General features: G+C 42.1%; 2 protein-coding genes across 2 annotated transcripts; one reads left to right on the forward strand and one right to left on the reverse strand.

Moving 5' to 3' along the window:
- Positions 1–4,219: 4,219 nt before the first annotated feature.
- Positions 4,220–10,845, reverse strand: hsp90b1 (heat shock protein 90, beta (grp94), member 1). The gene is made up of 18 exons (XM_041939479.1): positions 10,711–10,845; positions 10,093–10,195; positions 9,635–9,776; positions 8,738–8,854; positions 8,286–8,617; positions 8,028–8,139; positions 7,766–7,897; positions 7,452–7,568; positions 7,211–7,348; positions 7,017–7,094; positions 6,838–6,903; positions 6,212–6,481; positions 5,806–6,051; positions 5,515–5,651; positions 5,300–5,378; positions 4,987–5,142; positions 4,606–4,722; positions 4,220–4,498 (listed from the first exon to the last, which is right to left on the reverse strand). Exons 1-18 carry the CDS (start codon positions 10,757–10,759, stop codon positions 4,472–4,474), a joined length of 2,418 nt encoding a protein of 805 aa, XP_041795413.1. The 5' UTR covers positions 10,760–10,845; the 3' UTR covers positions 4,220–4,471.
- A 1,807-nt stretch (positions 10,846–12,652) lies between these two features.
- Positions 12,653–21,435, forward strand: nt5dc3 (5'-nucleotidase domain containing 3). Its single transcript, XM_041939088.1, has 14 exons — positions 12,653–12,972; positions 13,653–13,837; positions 14,032–14,106; positions 14,226–14,281; positions 14,553–14,643; positions 14,735–14,872; positions 16,333–16,393; positions 16,601–16,703; positions 17,670–17,771; positions 17,941–18,022; positions 18,119–18,205; positions 19,691–19,831; positions 19,929–19,993; positions 20,079–21,435. The coding sequence occupies exons 1-14, from the start codon at positions 12,687–12,689 to the stop codon at positions 20,335–20,337; spliced, it is 1,731 nt and encodes a 576-aa protein (XP_041795022.1). The 5' UTR covers positions 12,653–12,686; the 3' UTR covers positions 20,338–21,435.
- The last annotated feature ends 59 nt before the right edge of the window (positions 21,436–21,494 follow it).

Consider the following 21,494-nt stretch of genomic DNA (forward strand, 5'->3'; position numbering starts at 1 on the left):
GAAAAAAACTCATTTCTGGGCTTCACATGTGCCCTTAAACCCATAAAACTGGCAACTCTCTCCAGCTGTGCTCTCAACTTTAACTTTCCCACGTTACCCACAATAGAACAAAATATAAGAGAGGACAAGGAACAATAAATTAAAAATTGCACGTTCATGACAAACAGCTTCAGAAGATATACTGGCAGCAGATTTGGTGAACCTAAAAAAACCCTGAGACTGCCAAATGTGCCATAGCTCCTTCATGTGGGGCCTATCTTAGGGAATTTGAAGGTAGAGAGCAGAGGGCAAGAGAGATGAAGGAATACTTCTACAGGTTAGCAGCAGGGAATCACTTCAGGGGAAAAAAAAGAGTCTACCAACAGAGCCCAGCTATTATCTGCCATGGTTGTTGCCCTCTGTGCCTCTGCTATGACACCCCTCCCCCTGCTGTGGCCCCTATCTGTCACTCTTTGTTAAGAAGGCACAACATTTTCTCACTCAGGCGAAACATGGGAGCGCAGCCACAGAGTGACCTGTAACGTAACGCTGCTGCTGCTGCTTCGCTGGCTGCTCTCAAACGCGCCATTCAGGGCTGCAGGCTGTGAGCCGTCCACCGAGGGGATTTTATTTGGATGTGTACATCGCGGTGTTGACTGTGAGAAGAGGCAGCTGTTAGCGGAGAACGAGCACTGTGCATCAGGCCTGCTCTCTGAACCGTAGATCCTGGAGATTGTTGCTGCTTAATGCTCCTCAACAGACCAATGGAGCTTGCAGCTGTGAGATTGTTGCACCTCAAAACGCAAAGAGATGCTGAATCGTCCTCAGATTGCAATAAGGTGGTTTACTGAATGTAGAACCAGGAACTGGCCTCTGCTGACATTTGGAATAAGGCTCAGTATTTACACAGGGCAACAGGAAACAGTCAATCTACTGTATCTGAAGATTAGTTGGCAGAGCAGATAAGAATGCACAGAATATACTCTGTTTATTAGGCAGCTAAAACTACTCCCTGTTTATTCTCACCTCTCTGAGGCGGATAACAACACAAATCCACCTGCAGTATAACACCATACAACAGTACCTCATTCTACAGCCGTCAAAGTGACCATGAAGCTGAACCTCCCTCAAACACTGAGAACAACACCTGAACATTATAATCCTGATGAATGAACAGCACATGCCGCCACCTGCAGCTTCAGACAAGTGTGGAGTCAAGCTACAAAATTAAAGGACACCAGTAAAATATATTTTACTCTGTGTTAATAACTCTCACATATTGCCATCAATTATATGCAAGTATGACAACCCGGAGGCTCAGAGTATATGCAACACTATCATATCAGTCTGTTAAGTGTTAATAAACCAGGTGTGGGAATTCATTCATCTTCATACAGCTCGGCTCATCTTTCACAAATCCAGAGGAAATGTGCTTACACACACATCGACCACAGCATCCCGAGTGTTTCCTTACTTTGTCCGCAGTTCAATGCTGCTATAAAACCTAGAAAACACAACTTCCGTTACTTGGGATGGTAAAGACAGTGCGGAGGATGCCTCTTCATGTGTGTGTTTAGGCTTGTTTGTGGTCCAAATGTGCTCAAGACATCAGACCGAGCTGCTTAAAATCAGCCTTTTTTATATGTGATACATTTCTGTGAGTGATTTAATTTTTGCTTGGATTACCTAATAAACTGGCAACTGAGTGCAGTTGAAGGCCGAACTGCAGTAACACATTGCTAAGACATGTCTTCTTTCTAAGATATGCATCCTATAGTGACGTTCTCATTTTGAAGATGTGGGTGACTCTGCCACCTACTGGGCACGGTGCGGTAATGCTTTGTTATAAAGCTCCTCTCCACTGAAGTCAAGTCTGATGAATCATTCTGGTGTTTGGTCAGATCCTCTGTTAAACTCAGTTTAAATCAGTGCAAGGGGGGGTGGTCAACAGTGTTACTCCTCAGGAGAAGCCAGGGATGGTTAAATGTGTTATTATATTAAAAATGTACTGTTAAATATGAACATTTGCAGAAATGTCACTTTTTGGTTGCAGTTATTTTGTAGTTTTTTTCTCTTTTTAGCATTATTCTCACATACAGGAGAGAAATTAGAAAAAAAATGGAAATTTGATTATAAAGTATGTTTTAATATGACTGTAGGTTGTCACACATTTTTAAAAAATGTGTAAAACAATATTCAGTGATTTTTGCTTTCTTTTTGTGCATTGTAAAGAAGATGCTTCGTAAACTATAATGAACTTGGGCCTTGCTGAGCGTTAATGTGTTCGTCAACAGACAGATATTGAGATAAACTCATACAACTCGACCTTATCAGAGCTGTTAGCAAACCGCACACAAACACTGCTGATAGGAAATCTAAACCACGCAGCCTCAGCTGAAGACATGTCAGCCACTTTGTGACAGCAAACATGCTTCATGAGTCTGGAAGAAATTCACTTGTTAATTTTTATTTTTTGGCTTATTCTGATGCTGTATTGATTGAAAAATCATCGGTAAGTAAATACGATCACTTTCTGTTGATGCAGCACTGTTGTCACTTGTATGGCCTTTGTGTTTCTACTATAAAAGCTGATTTTTGGATTTATTCATGCTTTCGCTGACTGACAAACAATAACAGTAACAGCATAGCTCCCACCAACTCGGTGAGCAGTTGGGTGACCCTTACCTGGATAAACTTCCATTCAACTCAGTATTGGTTTTGTTCACTTTCAATAAATGAAATAAAGAGGAACACTGCTACAGACACTTTCTACTGTATATCAGGTCTTACCTGTAGGCTCTCTCCCTTTGGAGGTCCTGTAAAGAAACCACAGCTGATCAGTCGTGTCCAGCTGATCAAAAGCATTGTTTTTCTTCCTTGAATCTGCAATGCTGAGAGACAGAAAAACAACATTTCATTTCAAAGGTTTGTTTCGAAAGGTTTCATTTAACATCAGCATTGACAAACAACCTTCACCATCAGATTAAAAATAGTTCTTATACCTCCAGCTCTGCTTTTTTCTCCTCTGGTTTAGGTGCAGAGAGTCAGGTACAGCAGCGGTTCAGCAGGCAGGCCAGGGCAGCCAGAAGAAGCATGGTACCATGGGTAATAATAAACCACAAATACAGCACAGACACACATCAGTGTCTTAGTGTATACAGTGGACGGATGTCCCTCATTATTTGTTTATTGTAGTTTGAGGAAGCTACTGAGACTATTTCTGACGTTTCAGTGAAACTGAAAAACTAAAAATTCAATGGAGTCGTGCTGACTCAAGGTTTTTACCTCAGAGGAACCATGTGAAAAAGATGTTAAGGCTGTGGAGGAAATCAAAATTCTCAGCTATGCTTTGAGAGACTGATTGAAACAGTATAATACATTAAATGTAAAAGCCAAAAATTTGTCAGAGTCTGAGTTAGTACAACAGAAAGCTCAAACTCTTGTCTGCTTAAGATCTTGTATTTAGTGTGTTTCTCTTGGCATATTAATTAATTCAACATTTTTTTTTCTCTTTTGATGCCTTATGTTTCATTTCCTATCTCAAAGCGCTGATGGACACAGTTCTTTGTACCTGCCAAATGGCTGGCAACTAACCTGACATGCATTTGCGTAAGTACAAATTTCAGCTGGCTAAAAGCCTTTTCCATTAAGTGTCTATCCTTCGTAATCTTTTGCTCACACATACACCTCCACAGTCTGTTCATTTATAAGATCCACAATCCAATTTACATCCAAGTCAAAGCAGCTTCCTTTCAGTTACAACCCAAATTTAAAAAAAGCCTTGACAGTGTACAGAATGTTCATTTGCTAATGCTTTTTGATATACACTCAATTGAAAACAGACAATATATTTAATGTTTTACCTCATTAAGTTTCATTGATTTTTGTAAATATCTGCTTTTTCTTAATTTGACACAGCATTATGTTTCAAATAAGGAGCAACAAAAGACTGGGAAAGTTGTGGTAAACTCCAAAAACACCTGTTTGGATCATTCCAGAGGTAAACAGGTTGATTGGTAACAGGTGATAGTATCATGATGGGTATGAAAGGCGCATCCTGGAAAGGCTCAGTCGCTCAGAAGCGAGGATGGAGCGAGGTTCACCCCTTTGCGAACACGGTTGTATAAAGGATGTTACTACACGGGCTCATTTGTTTTACAGTGTCCCAACTTGTTTGGAATCAGGGTTGCTTGTGTATTGTCAACATCAATGTGTCACCACATCAAGCAGGCACTGTATGTCCTTTTTCCAGGAAACATTTATTCGATCAAGAGGCAGGATCGCATCTTTCCATAAACAGGTCAGTTAAATATTAACAAATTTACAGACATGAGGAATGTGATAAAAAAAAAAAAAAAACAAACAAACAATGTTCGCCTTAAAAAACCCCAACCCAGGGACCCCACCCACGATAACATCGACCATGGTGGTGCCGGAACAAGATTCAAATTCATGTCCAGCTCCATTGTTACATGCTCTTCCATTCAGTGCTTCACAGTTCATCTTTGTCTGTTTTTGTCTGTAAGAGAACAAAATAAAATCATGAAGAAACAACCAAAACAGTAAATACTCCAAACTCTGAATTTTTTATCCTTAAGATGCCACAGCATGTTAAAATGTTCTCACTGTTTCATCATCGTCTTCCTCATCTACGATTTCCTCTTTATCCTCAGAGTCGTCCTCTTTGTCTTCAGAATCGTCCTCTGCGGCCTCTTCTGGCTCCTCCTCTGGCTCTTCTTCAACCTGTAGGACGGTCACATCATTTTTAACATAACACGCCCACAGACCATCGCTGAGCTGACATGCTTAAAAATGACCTGGAAGAGGTGTGGATGCTTCGAATGTTTCCAAAGACAGAAAGTACTACAAAAAAGGAAGACTTCTAATTTGCGTTCACTGGCAGTGGAAGACGAGATGTGACTTGACACATGCACACCGAAATTGAAAACATTATCTATGCAAATGTTTCCAAAGTAATGTAATCTGTGGCAGCTGGCATAGACTCGCCTGTTCGTCCACGTCTACGTTCATGCTGAGTCGGAGCATGCGCTCTATCCTGTCTCCGTAAGCCTTTGTGTCACTCAGCTGGTAGCCCGAGCGCAGCGTGGCCGTCTCAAACAGAACCACGGCCAGATCTGATGCAGTCTGGTCCTCGGCGTCATCCTGAAGAACATGAGGGAAAGAAGCTGTTCACTTATCTGCTCTGATTGGTCCATTTTATGTGTAAAAATGATGCACTAAACAGATTCATCTGTGATCACTGGTGAGATCATCATGTCAAATCATGCAAATATAGTGAAGTGACAGTGGTCAGACTTACATTGACTTTTTTAAGCATCTTCTTGATGAGAGGATGTTTGGGGTTGATTTCTAATGTTTTCTTCTGGCTGGCATAATAACTGAAGAAGAGGGAAGATGGGAATTGCCATATAAGCTCAGTGAACAGTCAGGCTGGCCACAGCGGGCTCGATATTTGCATTTTAAATCGTGATAATGAGCATCAACATTGAGAGAAAGAACTGGACAATTACTCACTTTGTGGAAATGTCTTTGCCTGTCTGGTAAGCCTGTGCCTTCATGATCCTCTCCATGTTTCCTGACCAGCCGTACTGACTGGCAACCAAAGCGCAGGGTGAGTCGGTTAGCCTCTGAGAGAGGACGGCCTTCTCAATCTGTGGGAAACACAGCATCGGATTAAATTATGTGGCTGGTGGAACAAATGTAAATTAGCAGCAGCCGCCAAATTTTATCGCCTAAACATCTCTTCTCTGGCTGCTGTTTCTGTTAGTTTATGTCATGAATATTACATAATATCTGGCTCTCTACCATGTCCTTCAGGGCCTTGTCCTTCAGCCAAGTGGTGAGTGGTTCATACTCCTTCTCCAGCGCCTCCCTCTTCTCCTTGGCCTTGTCACTCTCATCAAACTTGACACCCTCCTTCGCCACGTTCTGGAAGCGTTTTCCATCGAACTCGGGCAGTGCCTGGATGCAGTACTCATCCACGGGCTCAGTCAGGTAGATCACCTCATAGCCCTTCTTCAGCAGCTTCTCCACGAAGGGAGAAGACTCAGCCTGCAGAGGGAAAACGGGACAGACTATCAATGGCAGGCTATGACATTTCATATTACTTGAAAAACTTGGTTTGTTTGGCACAAGTGTAACTTCAGCACAACCTGGCAGCTTACACAGACTTTAACATAACCGACCATACGATACAAAGACCTCCACCCACCTCCTTCCTGCTGGTACCAGCCATGAAGTAGATCTTGTCCTGCTTCTCCTTCATGCGCTCCACATACTCCTCCAGGCTGGCCAGGGCTGTCTCGCTGTTGGAGGTCTGGAAGCGCAGCAGCTTGGCCAGACGGGTCCTGTTGGAGTGATCCTCAATGACACCCAGCTTGATGTTGGTTCCAAACTCCTTCCAGAACTTATCGTTGTACTGTTCCTCTGCGATCTTCTTGATCATGTCCAACGTCTTACGCACCAGCTTCTTGCGGATAACCTGAACAGGGAGAAGAAAAGTATTATGTCTTTTGTCGCTTTCCCTTTACATGAAGTTTAATATTCCTTATTTCTAAGTCTTTTTATTTGTTCTATAACTTTACCTTACATCTCTCTCTCCTTCCTGTAAACCACTTAGTGACTAATGCTTTGAAATGTGCTTTATAAGTAAGGTTGCCTTCTAGCTTGCTTATCAATAATCTGGCTGCATTTAATTAAAAAAGTTTTCAGTCATTAAAGATCAGATACATTATAGACTCAATGAAGAAAATGTTTAACTACAAAAGCTAAAGAGGGACATGTAGAGATAAAATGAAACAGCTGCATCCAGATGGTGTAGTATTCATGTTAGCTCACCTTGAGCAGCTTGTGCTGCTGCAGAGTCTCTCTGGACACATTCAGGGGGAGGTCATCAGAGTCAACCTGCCAAATAAATTTCCATTAATCACGGTGGAGGTGCTATTCTGAGCAAAGACCGAACAGGTCATATTAGACACGTGACTGTGGCCACCAAGAGAGTGAGAAAAACCACTCACCACTCCCTTGATGAAGTTCAGGTACTTGGGCATCATGTCGTTGAAGTCGTCGGTGATGAAAACTCTCCTCACAAACAGCTGTGACAGAAAGAGACGTTCATTAATCAACCGAGTTAAGGGAATTCATGATAATCATTCAATAAGCATAATACAATCCCTTAAAATGGATGGTGAATACTACTCAAGGGACATACCTTGATGTAGTCATTCTTCTTGGAGCCATACTCATCAAACAGGCCGCGGGGAGCTGAAGTGGGCACAAACAGGATGGACTTGAAGGTAACCTCGCCTTCAGCCATGAAGTGGATGTGGGCCAGAGGGTCGTCGCTGTCCTGTTTAGAGAGAGAGAAATATAGTTTGAATTTGTAAAATGGACACTTGTTGAGCCTACAGTCCAGCTTGCCGTTGATGAAGTGCTATTGTTGAGGCGTGTACCTTAGAGAAGGTCTTGTAGAAAGCCTTGTACTCATCCTCTTCAACCTCCTTAGCTGGTCGCTGCCAGATGGGCTTGATATCATTCATCAGTTCCCAGTCCCACACAGTCTTCTCAACCTACAGCAAGCACAACACATTTTTAAAAATGCTGAAAAATTTTATTCTCAGGAAAAAAAGAAGAAACAAATTGCCTCAATCAAATAAGTGTATTAAATGTTCTGAATAAACATAAAATCTTATAATAATTTAAATACATTTGACAGCCATTACATTGCATTGACTTTGCCCATATCGCCCACCACTGAAATTCTTACCTTCTTTGTCTTTGGCTTGTCTTTGTCCTCATCCTCTTCTTCCTCAACCTCAGCCTCGTCTTCAGTCGCCTCTTTCTCTGTTTCCTCTGCTGCCTCAGCATCTTCCTCAATGGGCTCCTCCACTGTCTCAGTCTGGCATTGTTGAGGGGAAGAAATTATGCAACAGCCGTTTGTTAATTTCCATATTTGTCAATTTCATAATAAACTTGCATTGGGATCAAGTCTCAGCCAAAGTGAGGAAGGAAGAGTCTTAAGTAATTACCTTGCTGGCCCAAACGTAGATCGGGAAGTTAATGAACTGAGAGTATTTCCTGACAAGGTTCTTGATGGTCTCCAGCTCCAGATAGTCTGAGGCCTCCTCTTTCAGGACCAGTCTGAGATTAGAAAAACATGGGGAGGATTTAATTAAAAAGTCAACACTATTTCAAGGGCAATAAGACTAACAGCAGTTGATCACAATGCTAGAGAAGCAGCTGAAATTGCTATTTTAAGGTGGATAAAAAACAGAATGTAAACCCACGTAATGGTGGTTCCTCTGCCCAGTGTGGTCCCACGTGGGTCCTCAATGACAGAGAACTGATTAGAGTCAGACTCCCAGATGTGCTGAGTGTCATTATTGTGTTTGGATGTCACGATGACTTTGTCGGCAACGAGGAAGGCAGAGTAGAAACCCACACCGAACTGGCCAATCAGCTCTGAGGTTGACTGTCCCTCAGACTGCATCTCTGTCATCTTGTTGAGGAACTCACTGGTGCCGGACTTAGCAATGGTGCCCAAGTTCTTCACCAGCTCCTCTTTGGTCATTCCAACACCAGTGTCAGTGATGTGGAGCATGTTCTTCTCCTTATCAGACTGGGGATAGGATCAATGCAGTTGAGTTACCAACAGAGCAAGAATTATTAAACATTACCAATAAAGAGTAAAGACTGTAGCATACAGTAAATGTACCCCCACCCAACTTCTTGTGCATACTTTTATTTTGATGGTCAGTTCTTCATTTGAGGCCAATGCTTCCTCGTTGGTCAGAGACAACAGGCGGATTTTATCCAGAGCATCTGAGGCGTTGGAAATCAGCTCCCTAAGGAAGATCTGAAACAGATGAATAGTCATTTGATCATTAGTTCAGCCTTTCCTGAAGAGGTAAGCCATATCATTACAGCTGGTGCCAGGTCTGGGCTTAAAGCTCCAAATGTTTTCAGCAAAGCTCTGAAATTTTTCTGCCATTTTTTGTACCAGACCCATATCACAGCTGCGTAGGAACCAATGTGTTTTAACCTGAATGGTCAGAGCATTTGCGCAGATGGTTCAGAACACAGAGTGCCTGCCTTCAAGGGCAGCTTTCGTGTCCTGATAGTCAGGCCACTAAAATAAAGTAAACATAACTTTGAACAGGTAAGTTTACTCAAAACTAATTTATGAAAGCTTTAATAATTTGCTCCAGGTGGTAACTTACCAACAGTATTACAGCAGGTAGTGCATTTAGTAAGTGCACACTGTGTCTACATGAACATGCAGATCATGATCATAATACATAAAAACTATAAGAAAGCATGCCCTGCGAGCCCAATCAGCAGACCCGCTGACTCGCCCCATGCTCCACACCTCACAGATCCACGGGTGTGCCTTTGTACATAACATGACCCAGATTGTTTATTCAGTGGCAATGTTAATTTTGCTTTTCTAATGTGCGCCTTGGTGTATATTAGGTAACCAAAACTGTTTTTGACAGTGAACGGTGTGTTGAAGTAACAATAATAATGACAATGACACATGACCCTAGAACCACCCTGCTAATACAAGCAAGTCCATAGAAATCATCTTGCAGAACTGATTATACTGTACATCAAAATACTGTTGATTCCTGCGCACCTCTTTGTTCTTGTAGAGGGAGTTGATGATCAGCTTCATCATACGGTTGACTTCAGCCTGAAAGGCATGTTTTTCTGACTTTTCCCTAAGTTCCTTGATCTGAGCTGCATTCAGTCCGTCTAGCTGGACAGCCTCCTCCTCTCTGAGGGTAGACAGATGCACAAACAGGTGAGATCAGGGACATGCAACAACAGTAAATCACAGCAGGCAAATCTCCCCTCTAGGGATCAGTGTCCAAGCTGAAGGCAAGACACACAGGATTCCCTTGTCTTAATGAGGGAACATGCAGGCTTGCAAAGCTTTGCCACCACTACAACTGGTATGAGTGTTTGAGTACATAAGCTTGGTCATGTTGACCTTGTGCTGTTAACTTAAGGTTTAGTCGACCTTTCCTGATAGGGACAGCCACAACTCAGTCAACAGCCATAATATGAAAAGATATTCAAAGTGACACCTACCTCTGCACCACCTCATCATCTGTTCTGGAGCCATCTCTGCTTTTACCGAGGTCCTCCTCTACTGTCCCATCGACGTCAAGTTCATCCTCTGCCTTTACAGCAGCTGCCAAGGGTCAAAAATTGGATTAAAAAAAAAATCTTACAGAACTGCAGACGTATTTAGAGAAATACTCAGCATTTAAGATTCTTTCATCTGCAAAAAGACTAAAGCTCAGCAAAGATGTGAGCCAAATTACCAATAAATAAGGTGCAATGCTATGTAGGATGTCTTTATCTAAACCACGATGAATTAAGATCTACGCAACAGCAACGGTTTTTCATGGTGATGTTAGCACCAGACAGCTTTAATACAGTGTTTCCACTAGAAACTTCTGGAAAGGCAATCAAAGAATTACGGATAGTGTTACTCCGAGAAATGTGCTGAAGCCTAATCAATTGTGCTGTCTATCATTAAGAAATTGGCAAAGTGAGGCTTTAAAACGGCAAATATTAGAAGGTTCTAGTCATGAATGAGCGAAGAAGCACATCAGCAAGTTAACGCTAGCTTACAGGCTAATGTTAGCTGAAATGTTGGCTGATAAAAAGTAAGACGAGATAGCAAATCGTTCCGCTACTCACCGAAGGCTAGTAGTGCGAAAAGGAGACCTATCACCCAAACTCGTTTCATTTTGAGATTGTGCTTGACTGAGGATGTGTATCTTCAGCTCCTGAACAAAAGCCGGGAGATCAGTGCATGCAGCACTGCCTTAACAAGAGAGACTGACAAGCAACTGCTCCACCAAAAGAGCCCACTCTGTTAAACCCGTGACAAGCGACCAATGGCTGCGCACCACGCACAACCTTCGACCAATCCCAGCAGCGTCTATCGTACATGTTGTCCAATCAGATTCTTCAACATAAGTCAATACCCGAAAATCGTGGCTAGACACCATTGGCCAAGAATGAATAATCAGCACATCACTTCCTAAAATTTACCTCTCAACGTAAAAAAAAAAAATCTCTGTCAACACTTTGGTTAAAGTTTTATTTTCTTACGTAATATTACAACCAGACGTACGCTGGAGCATGGTGACATTGAAAGTACAAGCGTGACTTATAAGGCTCTTGTCACTGACTGATTGTAGCATTTATCTATGTGTGTTTCAGTCTATCTTAATCTAGATTATATAGCATTTATCTACGTTTGTGTATATGGTATAGTATTTAGACTACCTGCATTGCCTTTGCTCTAAAGGCGTGGATTCATTGCGCTAAGATATCCTCCCGTTGCAGCATACAGTGAATAATGAGTACATATTATGTGCACCACTGATCTTTGTCCACTTGGTGGCCCTGTTCAGTTAGTGAACTAAAAATGCAGATGATGGCAAAGTCGCTTCTTTTTACCCACATACACTCTGATCAATATGTTAATAGTGAGCAACATTATCAGATAACTGTGCGCATGAGCGTGCTGCTTGCTTATTCTGTGTCATGGGTGTGTTTCCGATCGTATGGCTATAGGATATGTCCACAGGTGTCAAATGGCACTTATACTTACAGAAAGGGGTAAAGGGTGTGTGTGTGTGTGTGTGTGTGTGTGTGTGTGTGTGTCTGACTGGAGGTCGGTTTCCAACAAAAAAACAAAAGAGGAAGTATTACAAATAGCAAAGTCAAAGCACTTATGGTACATGAAAATTAGGATTCCTGAGTCAGTTTGATATCCTAAATGCATCAAAGTCTTCACTTAAAGTGTAATTTTGCTTTAAAAAGTAAAACCTCTGATGAGTCATTTCATTGTTATGACTTATAACCTTATTATTATGGCTTACTAATACAATGCTGAAGTTATGAGATACTTCTGTAAGACAAAATGTAGATGGGTGAGTCACATTTATGAGACAGTCAAAGATTTGTCAGAAATTTTGATTCCAAGGCAAGACAAAAGAGAGATGCAAAGCCAGAATAATGAGACAATGTCAAAATAATGAGACAGTAAGTAATTTAAAACCAAAAAACTCCTAAGTCGCTCCTAAAAAGCATCTATAAGGAATGAAAATGTTAAAATACTTTAAATGAGAAGTTCGATTTACCAGGTCACAATTACCAGACAGCGAGAACTCTCAGTTTAAAATGCAATGATTTTGCCTTTAAAAAAAGTCAGACATTCGATCAATTATCTCATTACTGTGACTTAGTATCAAAGACTTTATTTTAGTTATAAGATACCAAGTCATAATGTAGACTTTTTAACATTTTCTCAATTTCCAGAGGCGAAAATATGTCTTAGATTTTTTTAAACTCGAACCTTTCAATGCTAGAGGCCGAGAAACTCCTGCTGACCCCTATATGATCACGGCTCGTCCTCTGGATTATGCGTGTTTAACACATATGTGTGTTAACCCAGCAGCTGTTCACTGGACAGCAGGGAGCGGCTGAACCACAGACGCACCAGCCTCTGATTCGCTGGTTGGCTGGGACCTTGCCGAACGCGGAAGTGACGTACGGGGCAGGGACACTTTCGGCATTACTCACAGAGGAGCTTGTTAACTGCATGTAGTCAACTAGGAGACCACCGCGACCTACAAACGGGCTGCCACCCGAACAACACAGCCATGGCGCCCTTGTCTTTGCCCCTGTCCTCTCTTCTCAAGCACAAGGGCTGTCTGCAGAGGGCGGCTGTCTTCTGCAGCGTGTTAGGCGGTTTGCAGCACCAGCCGCTCAGATCTCGCTTATGGAAACGGAATTTCGGTGCAGTTGCACATGGAGTCGGTCAACTACTGTCACACCAACCCAGAGCCCAGAACTACGCAGCATCTGTTTGCAGCAGCTCTGCAGACGGTCAGGACTTGACAGAGAAGCTGTGGTCCGTTTACAAAGAGACCAAAAAGCAGACTGAAGGTATGGACTCAATAAAATAGAACGCCAGAGTGGCCATTCATTCGCTGACATACAGCACTGCGGTAGATACAACACTTTTGTTGCCTTTTATTATAACCGTTATGATGTTTCCAGCAGCCTAACGCGTTTCTGCAGCGCGATAAACTCGTCCTGCTCATATGTTGGCAATCATGCATTGTGGTTATAGGACAAAACATTAAGACCCGTGGAATATGATGCAATCCAAAGCAGCAGCCCTGTGATTAAGGCTGCCTCTGTGAAGCCTACAACATGCAAACCAGTTGAAATTTAGCTGGAAGTTCAAACCTGTAGGCTATATGTACTTGTAGGTTGTTGTGTTCACAACTCAAAACCGTCTGTAAGGAGCTTGATTGTACCTAAATATTTACAGAAATTTGCAATCAGGGTGAACTACAATACAAAGGCCTGTAAAATACAAAGCAATTCAATTAAACAACCATGCAGTAATACATAGTGAAGGCTTTGCTGTGAACATGTCAGAGACGGATTGAATCAACGTTGCAGTGGTTTTGTAGTGCAATGAATGATGTGCTGAGGCGTTCCTATTATTTTGTCCTCTCTTGAACTTGGAAACAGTCCTATTTTTGTCCACATTCCCGTCCGAAAATACGCCCGTCTGTCATCAAAATAAGCTCAGGGGTGTTTCTCTCTCACCTTAGATTTGATTCCAGTCATATCCACCAACTCGGTGAACCCCGACAGCATTTTTGCCAACAACGAGATGAGCCTGCGAGACATAGAGATCTACGGCTTCGACTATGACTACACCCTGGCCTTCTACTCCAGACACCTCCACACCCTCATCTTCAACATAGCACGGGACATCCTCATCACCAACCACAGGGTTCGTCCGTGACTCCTTGCACCTTAGACATGTTGTGTTCCAAATTGGCAGCAGAGCTGAATGTGTTGGAGAGCTTTGGTGATAACAGGCATCATAATTGCCCCACTTTTATGGCTATTATATCGATGTTGCTCAATTGCTGAACCTTGTTTTGGTATCAGTAAAAATCTGAAGGCAGTTTTGCTTTATGTTAGTATCCTGAGGGTCTGCGGAAGTATGAGTACATTCCTGATTTCGCTGTAAGAGGACTTCACTACGACGTCCAGAAGGTGAGGGGTCTGTGCTCGTCTAACTCAAAAACTGACAGCTGTTTAATAATTTGCATCAGTTGTACCTGACGCTCAGTGTGAGGATCATTCTTGTGGAAATGCTGAATGATTTGTAACAGGCGCTGCTGATGAAGATAGACGCTTTTCACTACATCCAGCTGGGAACTGTCTACAGGTATCTGTGCACTGTGCTACTTCTCACACCAGGGTAGTGTGTAGTAAATAATACGCTGATGACAAATGTGCAATTCACACAACACTGTGTGAGTATATCATGCTTTTTCTACTCAGGGAACAGATTTAATTTTTTATCTGTTGTAATGCAGTCTTTTAATACTTCAGTCTAGACATCTTACATCTTTTCTGTGGTTTATTATCATGTTGCACATGTTAAATGACGTGGTGTGACTTGTCTAAGGATTTCATATTCTGTGTCTCTTCCACAGGGGTCTTCATCCGGTTTCCGATGAGGAAGTAATCGCCATGTATGAAGGAAGTCACGTCCCTCTCGAGATCATGAGCGACTTCTATGGCAAGGTAATGATCATTTCCTCCTTTGTGTATGACAGCAGAGACTCTACAGAAATGAACAGCACAGAGTATAATGATGTTAATCGCTGCCCGGCAGAGTTCCCATGGCCACACCATGAAACAGTTCATGGACATATTCTCCCTGCCGGAGATGACGCTCCTGTCCTGCGTCAACGACTTCTTCATGAGCCACAACATCGACTACGAGCCCGTCCACCTCTACAAAGACGTAAAGGTGAACCACCCTGTTATAATTCTGCCGTCTTTGATGAATGTTTTTGGGAAAGACGGCACACAACATTTGCAACAATCTAACAAGGTCATTCAGTAGAAGCTTCTCCCAGTTAATGTACAACCCCAATTCCAAAAAAAGTTAGGACGCTGTGTAAAAGAAAAAATTAAAAGGAATGTGATCATTTGCAAATCCTTTTTGATGTACACTCAATTGAAAACAGTACAAAGACAATATATTTTAAGTTTTACCTATTAGCTTGATTTTTGTAAATAGCTGCTTATTCTGAATATAATGCAGCAACACGTTTCAAACAAGTTGGGACAGGAGCAACTAAAGACTGGGAATTGGGGAATGCTCCAAAAACACCTGTTTGGAACATTCCACAGGTAAACAGGTTGATTAGTAACAGGTGATAGTATCATGATTGGTTATGAAAGGAGCATCCTGGAAAGGCTCAGTCATTCACAAGCGAGGATGGAGCGAGGTTCACCACTTTGTGAACACATGATGGTATAAAGGATGTTACTACATGGGCTCAGGAACACTTCATAGAACCGTTGTCAGTAAACACAGTTCGTTTGCAAATGATTGGATTGTGTTTTCATTGAAATTTTGCACAGGGTCCCAGCTCATTTGGAATCAGGGCTGTTTCTCCCAGGGCTCAATGTGTGCAAATACGAAATCGCTCCACACGTACATAAAAGTTAATGTATTTACATGTTTACAGTGTGCCGTGACACCCCAGCCATTCAACACCGTCTTAATTTTAGCTCTGAAAACCGGTGTCTAATTTTAGTCGAGCAGAGCCCGCCCCCAGCCATCTGCGTCTGTTCTCCGGTGGCTCTGCTACTTCAGAGGGAGAGGGACGGGAAATCAGGCCTGTGTTCTCCCTTTGAGGGTGGCTGTCATGCCGGTCCTGTCTCTTCTGTGTGACACTGCAGCGTTTTTGACAGATCGCTGTCATTAGAAGCCCTCACACACGCTCTCTGTTCCACAAGTGCCTGTCATATCTTTTCAAGGACACCCGGCTCAATCTTTTTTTTTTTCCCTGCCAAGCCTGATTTATTATTCAGCGTATACTCTGTTTTTTTTTTTTTGCTTACTTTTCCTTTGACTTTTGTGTGCATCAAATAATCTTTGCATATGATAAACTTCCTTTAAATGTGCCCTTAAATGTGCAACTCTGCAAGGGAGAGTCTGTTTACTCTTCCACGGATTCTAAAGCACAAGTTGCGCTGTTGTGAAAATGTGGAAACTGTCTCACTGTGTCACCAAAGTAACTAAACTCCAGGGCCTGCTTTCTTCATATTTAATTTGTATTCAGAGATGCACTTCTTTGTGCTTCCAAGTCAACCATTTATATACAGAGCAAAGTGTTGCTACTGGAGCTGAATGCTAACATTGTGTCGCTGAAGTCATGACTTTCTGGCTGAGGGCTGTTTACTTTTTCCTCTTCACAGGAAGCCATTAGAGATGTTCACGTCAAGGGCATTATGTACCGAGCTGTGGAGGCAGATATTGGTAATGTTCTTTGATTCATATTGCTTTGTTTGAGCTAATATAAAATAAATTACACAGCCATGTCTGAGCTGCTGCCAAGACATAAAAAATAATTCAGTAATAATGAGACTGTGATATACAAATAAAAAGCAGTGCTTTGTTTGTGCGAGTTATATCAGTATCACACACCCCATCCCTTCCCTCCTCCTCTGTTTTCTCATTTTCCAGAGAAATACATTTGCTATGGTGAGCAAAGCCACGCTGTGCTGAAGAAGCTGTCAGAGGACGGAAAAAAGATGTTCCTCATTACCAATAGCCCGTTTGACTTTGTGTAAGTGTGAGCAAACAGAGCGCACGTGGTTGTTGGCACGACTAATTAAAACCGCCATGTTATCGGTGAACTAATATTTAGTTGCCGCTACTGTATAATGTTCCAACTTCTGTAGTTCGGCAACCACACATCAAAGGGCTTTCCCTCCGCGTGTGTTTGTATTTCATTGTAAGTCTTTATGAGCCTCTTTTGAAGTCGGGCTCCATTGCACAAAGTGAGGAGCTGTGCATATCCAACCTCGAAAGGCTTCCCTGAGACAAAGACACTAAACCTACAGTAGGTTGTTACATTCAGCCCAAGGAGAGGCTGTCTGCACACTGAGACCTGCAGGTTTTTACTAATGCAACTCTTGACCTTGACTTCCTCCCAGATCTATATTCTTTATTCCTTATTTACAGTCTATGTGTGATTTTGTTTTCCTCATTTTTCATTTTGTAGTTTTGTTATTTTTGTCTGTTCTGTACCTATTGTCTATCTGAGATTTCTTCCATTTGTGAGTTTTTCCTTACCCAAATCGAGGGTCTAAGGATAGAGGGTGTCAGATCGTGCAGCCCCTTGAGGCACCTTTGTGATTTACCATATTGGGATATATACATAAAGTTGACTTAATTGACCTGCAAGTCCTTACAGGTTGAAAATACCTTGCAGGTTGAAATGTTGCAGCAGTGAAAGCTTGCAAATTCCAGTGTGCAGACAGCCTCTTTTCCTTTTTTTGCTGTTTTTGTAATGCGTACTGGGGTTGGATGTGCACACGATACACCTTTTTTGCAACCAACAGGGACCAGCAAGGTCGAAAGTCACCCGGCGCTTTCATTGAGTTTTATTTAAACTCAGACTCGCATCTTAGAAGATGGACATGTTGTTGCTGGCGTATCACTGTGCCCTCAGCTCAGGTGTTTGTTACCCTCATGATGAGCTTTAAAATGTTGCTGACAGGATAATGTCCTGAATCTTTGTCCTTCTCAGGGACCGAGGAATGAGCTTCATTGTAGGGAAGGACTGGAGGGACCTGTTTGATGTCGTGATTGTTCAGGCTGACAAACCTGGTTTCTTCAATGACAGGAGAAAGTAAGTGTGTCTGCGTCTGCTGTGCCTCTATTATCCCACAAGGGGCCTCAGTGGGACTGCCAGCAGTTACCAGTGTAGCCTGTACACTTTGCAAAGGAGAGATATGTTTGTTTGGAAGCTGCCACTTTGATGAGAGGCTAAGATTTGTCTTTGTGTATTTTTTTCACAGACCTTTCAGGCGAGTGACAGACAAAGGTGCGTTGCTGTGGGACAGGATTCACAGGCTGGAAAAAGGGAAGATCTACAAACAGGTGGTGTAACAGAGAATAACTGTGACATGCTCCTGGATAAAATGCATTTTTTTATGTTTTGTTTTTTTTCATTCTATGTGTGTTTGATCACTGTAGGGAAACCTTTATGAGTTCCTGAGACTCACCGGCTGGAGAGGATCCAAAGTGCTCTACTTTGGTGATCACATCTACAGTGACTTGGCAGTAAGCAGCATCCATTTTTACAAACAAAGGACTCAGAACTACACAACACACTGTAGTATGAAAGATAGGATATCATGAACAAAGAGGGGAGTGTATGTCTGGGAAGATGCACATAGTTTGATACTGATTGAATGCTTGAAAGAGATCAAAGATGCTAAAATAACGAGTTGAGGATGTAATTCTTCATGCATTGAACCACAGTTACTGTAACTCTGCATTGAGTTTGCTTGACAGGCATTTTAATGAGTCTCTATATGTCCTACCATATCTATTTACCTTTTCTTACCTGTAACCTAGCAACGCGTCAACGGCTTTCCCTCATCTGTGCTAAACAAACGAAATGGCATCAGTTTATTTATTTTTAATCTGCGTCACAAGGAGTTATAATGAGTTTTGTATATATGAGTGTGTCTGTTAAGCTGTAAATGGTGGCAATGAAAGACAGAGTTTGGCATTATGCCTCGCTGGTGGCAGGCAGCCGGCTGTCAAACATGTCGTCCTGCTTATTTAGGGAGATGGAACATGGCGTGTGTGGTTCGTACAGACCGCAGCTTGCAGTCAGCCTGAGATGAGATCATTACTGCGAGTGGACACAGAGCCGAAGCGTCTCTGAATTGCTAAGGAGTTACAGGGGAGGGAAGGATGGAGCAGTATTTTATTTCCACTTTATGCGTGTTTTTTTTTTTAAAGCCTCCAGATACACTGATGAATCCCCCAAAATGACTCACTTCCCTGGACCCATTTCAGCAGAGTTTTTCAGTCTCCCGTCTCGTGTTCTTCTGATGGAACAGACACGCTTTCATTTTAATTGCCGCTATTTGCACTTAATGGGTCAGCCCCTGCTTGAGCTTTAGGTGTGTAGCTGCAACCAGAGGAGTACAACTACAATGATTGTGTGTTGGGCTGCAGCGCTGGGCCTACAGAACGAAAGTGACATTGCAGTTGTGCAAAAATAAAATGAATAAATAAATAAAAGGCCCAATAAATAACTTAACATGCCATTAAATGCACTAAAATATTAAGAATAAATAAAGGCATTCATTAATTTAGAAACTGTGACATAAGTTTATATTTTTGTGTGTTTTAATTTGCATCCTGTAATCATTTACCTAAATACCCTGTTTATTTACATATTATTCATTATATATTCTTTGCATTTTCCCCATTTATTTCCCCAAAATTGTTTATTACTGTGTTTTTTCTTTTGACATTTCTTTATACATTTCAGCTTCTTTATGCAAATGAGGGGGTTGTCATTCAAAGAGTGTCAGGTGGTCAACGTGCCATAGTTTAGTACTTCCATAGTTCAAATCATAGTTTTCTCAACAGGTAATACGAGTATGTATATTCAGGCAGTACTGTGGGATTTAAGCCTGCAACTCCATCGTGTATTTTTTGATAGTGCTTCCTTTCATTTATTATTTAATGAATCATGCTGTACAGGTCGTAGGTTCAGGACTGATCTTCTGGTCCTTTGTTTTGCAGGATCTGACGCTGAAACATGGCTGGAGGACGGGCGCCATCATCCCTGAGCTGAGGAAGGAGATCAAGATCATGAACACGGAGCAGTACATGCACATGATGGCCTGGTTACAGGCGCTGACCGGACTCATCGAGCAGATGCAGGTCAGCGGACTTTACAAAACCATTTGTGTCTGTCTTTTGCTTTTTGCCTCCCTCCTCCAATTTTTGTGCCCAACTTCTGTGCTCTGCTCCCAAATAGGTCCACAGGGATCCAGCATCTCAAGCCGTCGTCGAGGAGTGGGTCAAAGAAAGAGAAGCCATGAGGTAATGAGAACTTTTGATCGCTTGTTGAGATCTTTGTAGAAGTGATCTACCTCATCTCGACGGTTTGAATGCGTTTTCATGGCAGGGCACAGACGAAGGACATCTTCAACGGTCAGTTCGGGAGTCTCTTCCGGACATACCACAACCCCACCTACTTCTCACGCCGACTGTCGCGCTTCGCTGACATCTACATGGCCTCCATCAGCTGCCTGCTCAACTACGACTTCCAGCACACCTTTTTCCCTCGCCGCACTCCCCTGCAGCACGAGTCCCCCTTCTGGCCCGAACACAGTCCTGCTGGCATCGGCGTCTCCTCACAGCTGCACAGGACCAATTCCGATTAGAGAGAGAGAGGAAGAGAGAGTTTGGAATAAAGACGAAGATGAATGATCTCTGATCACTGCTTACTTTTTACGTTCTGAGAAATTTTAGAAGATGCATGCCGCATTTTAAGATGTGCATAATTGGTAACAAACTGTTGATGTTTATTAAGCTTTAAAATAGTCATTTGCTTCCTCTCAAATAAGAGGAGCAGATTTAGTGCTTTTTAAGACAAATGACAGGTGACAGAATCAGTATTTTGACGTCTTCATTTTAAACATGAATGCGATGTATTTTACACTTTCCTCACACAGAGTTTGGAACATCGAATGCACTGATTGTTTTAGCTTTGCATATGTGTGTGTGTGTGTGTGTGTGTTTTAGTGTGTATGAGAGAGAGGAAGGGTAGTAAGATTATACAAAGATGATGCAGTTACCCCGTCTAAACAATAGGGGGCAGTCACACACCAAGTGTATCATGGATCTCTTGTACATGCTGTGCATTTTATTTTATCCTTTGCATCTGTAAAACTGTAAAAGTGAAGTGCAAATACTCAGACGTGACATTTACATCACAAAGGTTGCTGCCTTAATCTCTTTTTCACATCACTGCAATGTATATATTTTTGTAATAGCCTAATGTAATTTATGGTAATCAAGCTTTTCAAATTCTACCAGCGAGCATCTCAGTTCATTTCATTTCTGAGCTGCACATTGCGATACACATCGCACAGTTATGTTCTGAGATCTTTGCATCTGATTGTTTTAACCAGTTCCGCACAGCACGGCCTGTATATGTCTCATTTTAGCACTTAGACATGTTAATATTTGTCAGGAAAAAAATAGAGCATCACTGCTATATATAGCGCGAGTGTTGCTGTTTGATCTGTGACGGCAGCTGTGGGATTCGTGGGTTTGGCGCTTTTGCAGAAAATGTGTGAAATGTTTCCTCACGTGCTGGAATGAGAAGAATATATTTGATATATGAGTCTTTGAGATTTATTTGGAAAAAGGGAATTATCAAGTACCAGTGGCCACAACCAAGACCTCATGGTTCATTAGTGTGTCTGTAGTTTAAATGGGTATTGATGATGTGTATTTTTATTCCAATATTTATTAAAATGGAGCTGGCTTAATGACCTTGCCAAGTGTTTATGTCTTGAATTTAAAGCAACTTGAT

Source organism: Chelmon rostratus, chromosome 6 (assembly GCF_017976325.1).
Source record: "Chelmon rostratus isolate fCheRos1 chromosome 6, fCheRos1.pri, whole genome shotgun sequence".
NCBI classification, from domain to species: Eukaryota; Metazoa; Chordata; class Actinopteri; order Chaetodontiformes; family Chaetodontidae; genus Chelmon; species Chelmon rostratus.

Coding starts and splice junctions, on each gene's coding strand:
- hsp90b1 (XM_041939479.1), bottom strand. CDS start 10,759: ATGAAACGAGTTTGGGTGATAGGTCTCCTTTTCGCACTACTAGCCTTC. Junction 6,904..7,016: donor TGAACTTCATCAAGGGAGTG/GTGAGTGGTTTT, acceptor TTTATTTGGCAG/GTTGACTCTGATGACCTCCC. Junction 6,052..6,211: donor CTGGTACCAGCAGGAAGGAG/GTGGGTGGAGGT, acceptor TTCCCTCTGCAG/GCTGAGTCTTCTCCCTTCGT.
- nt5dc3 (XM_041939088.1), top strand. CDS start 12,687: ATGGCGCCCTTGTCTTTGCCCCTGTCCTCTCTTCTCAAGCACAAGGGC. Junction 14,107..14,225: donor TTCACTACGACGTCCAGAAG/GTGAGGGGTCTG, acceptor GATTTGTAACAG/GCGCTGCTGATGAAGATAGA. Junction 14,644..14,734: donor TGAGCGACTTCTATGGCAAG/GTAATGATCATT, acceptor GCTGCCCGGCAG/AGTTCCCATGGCCACACCAT.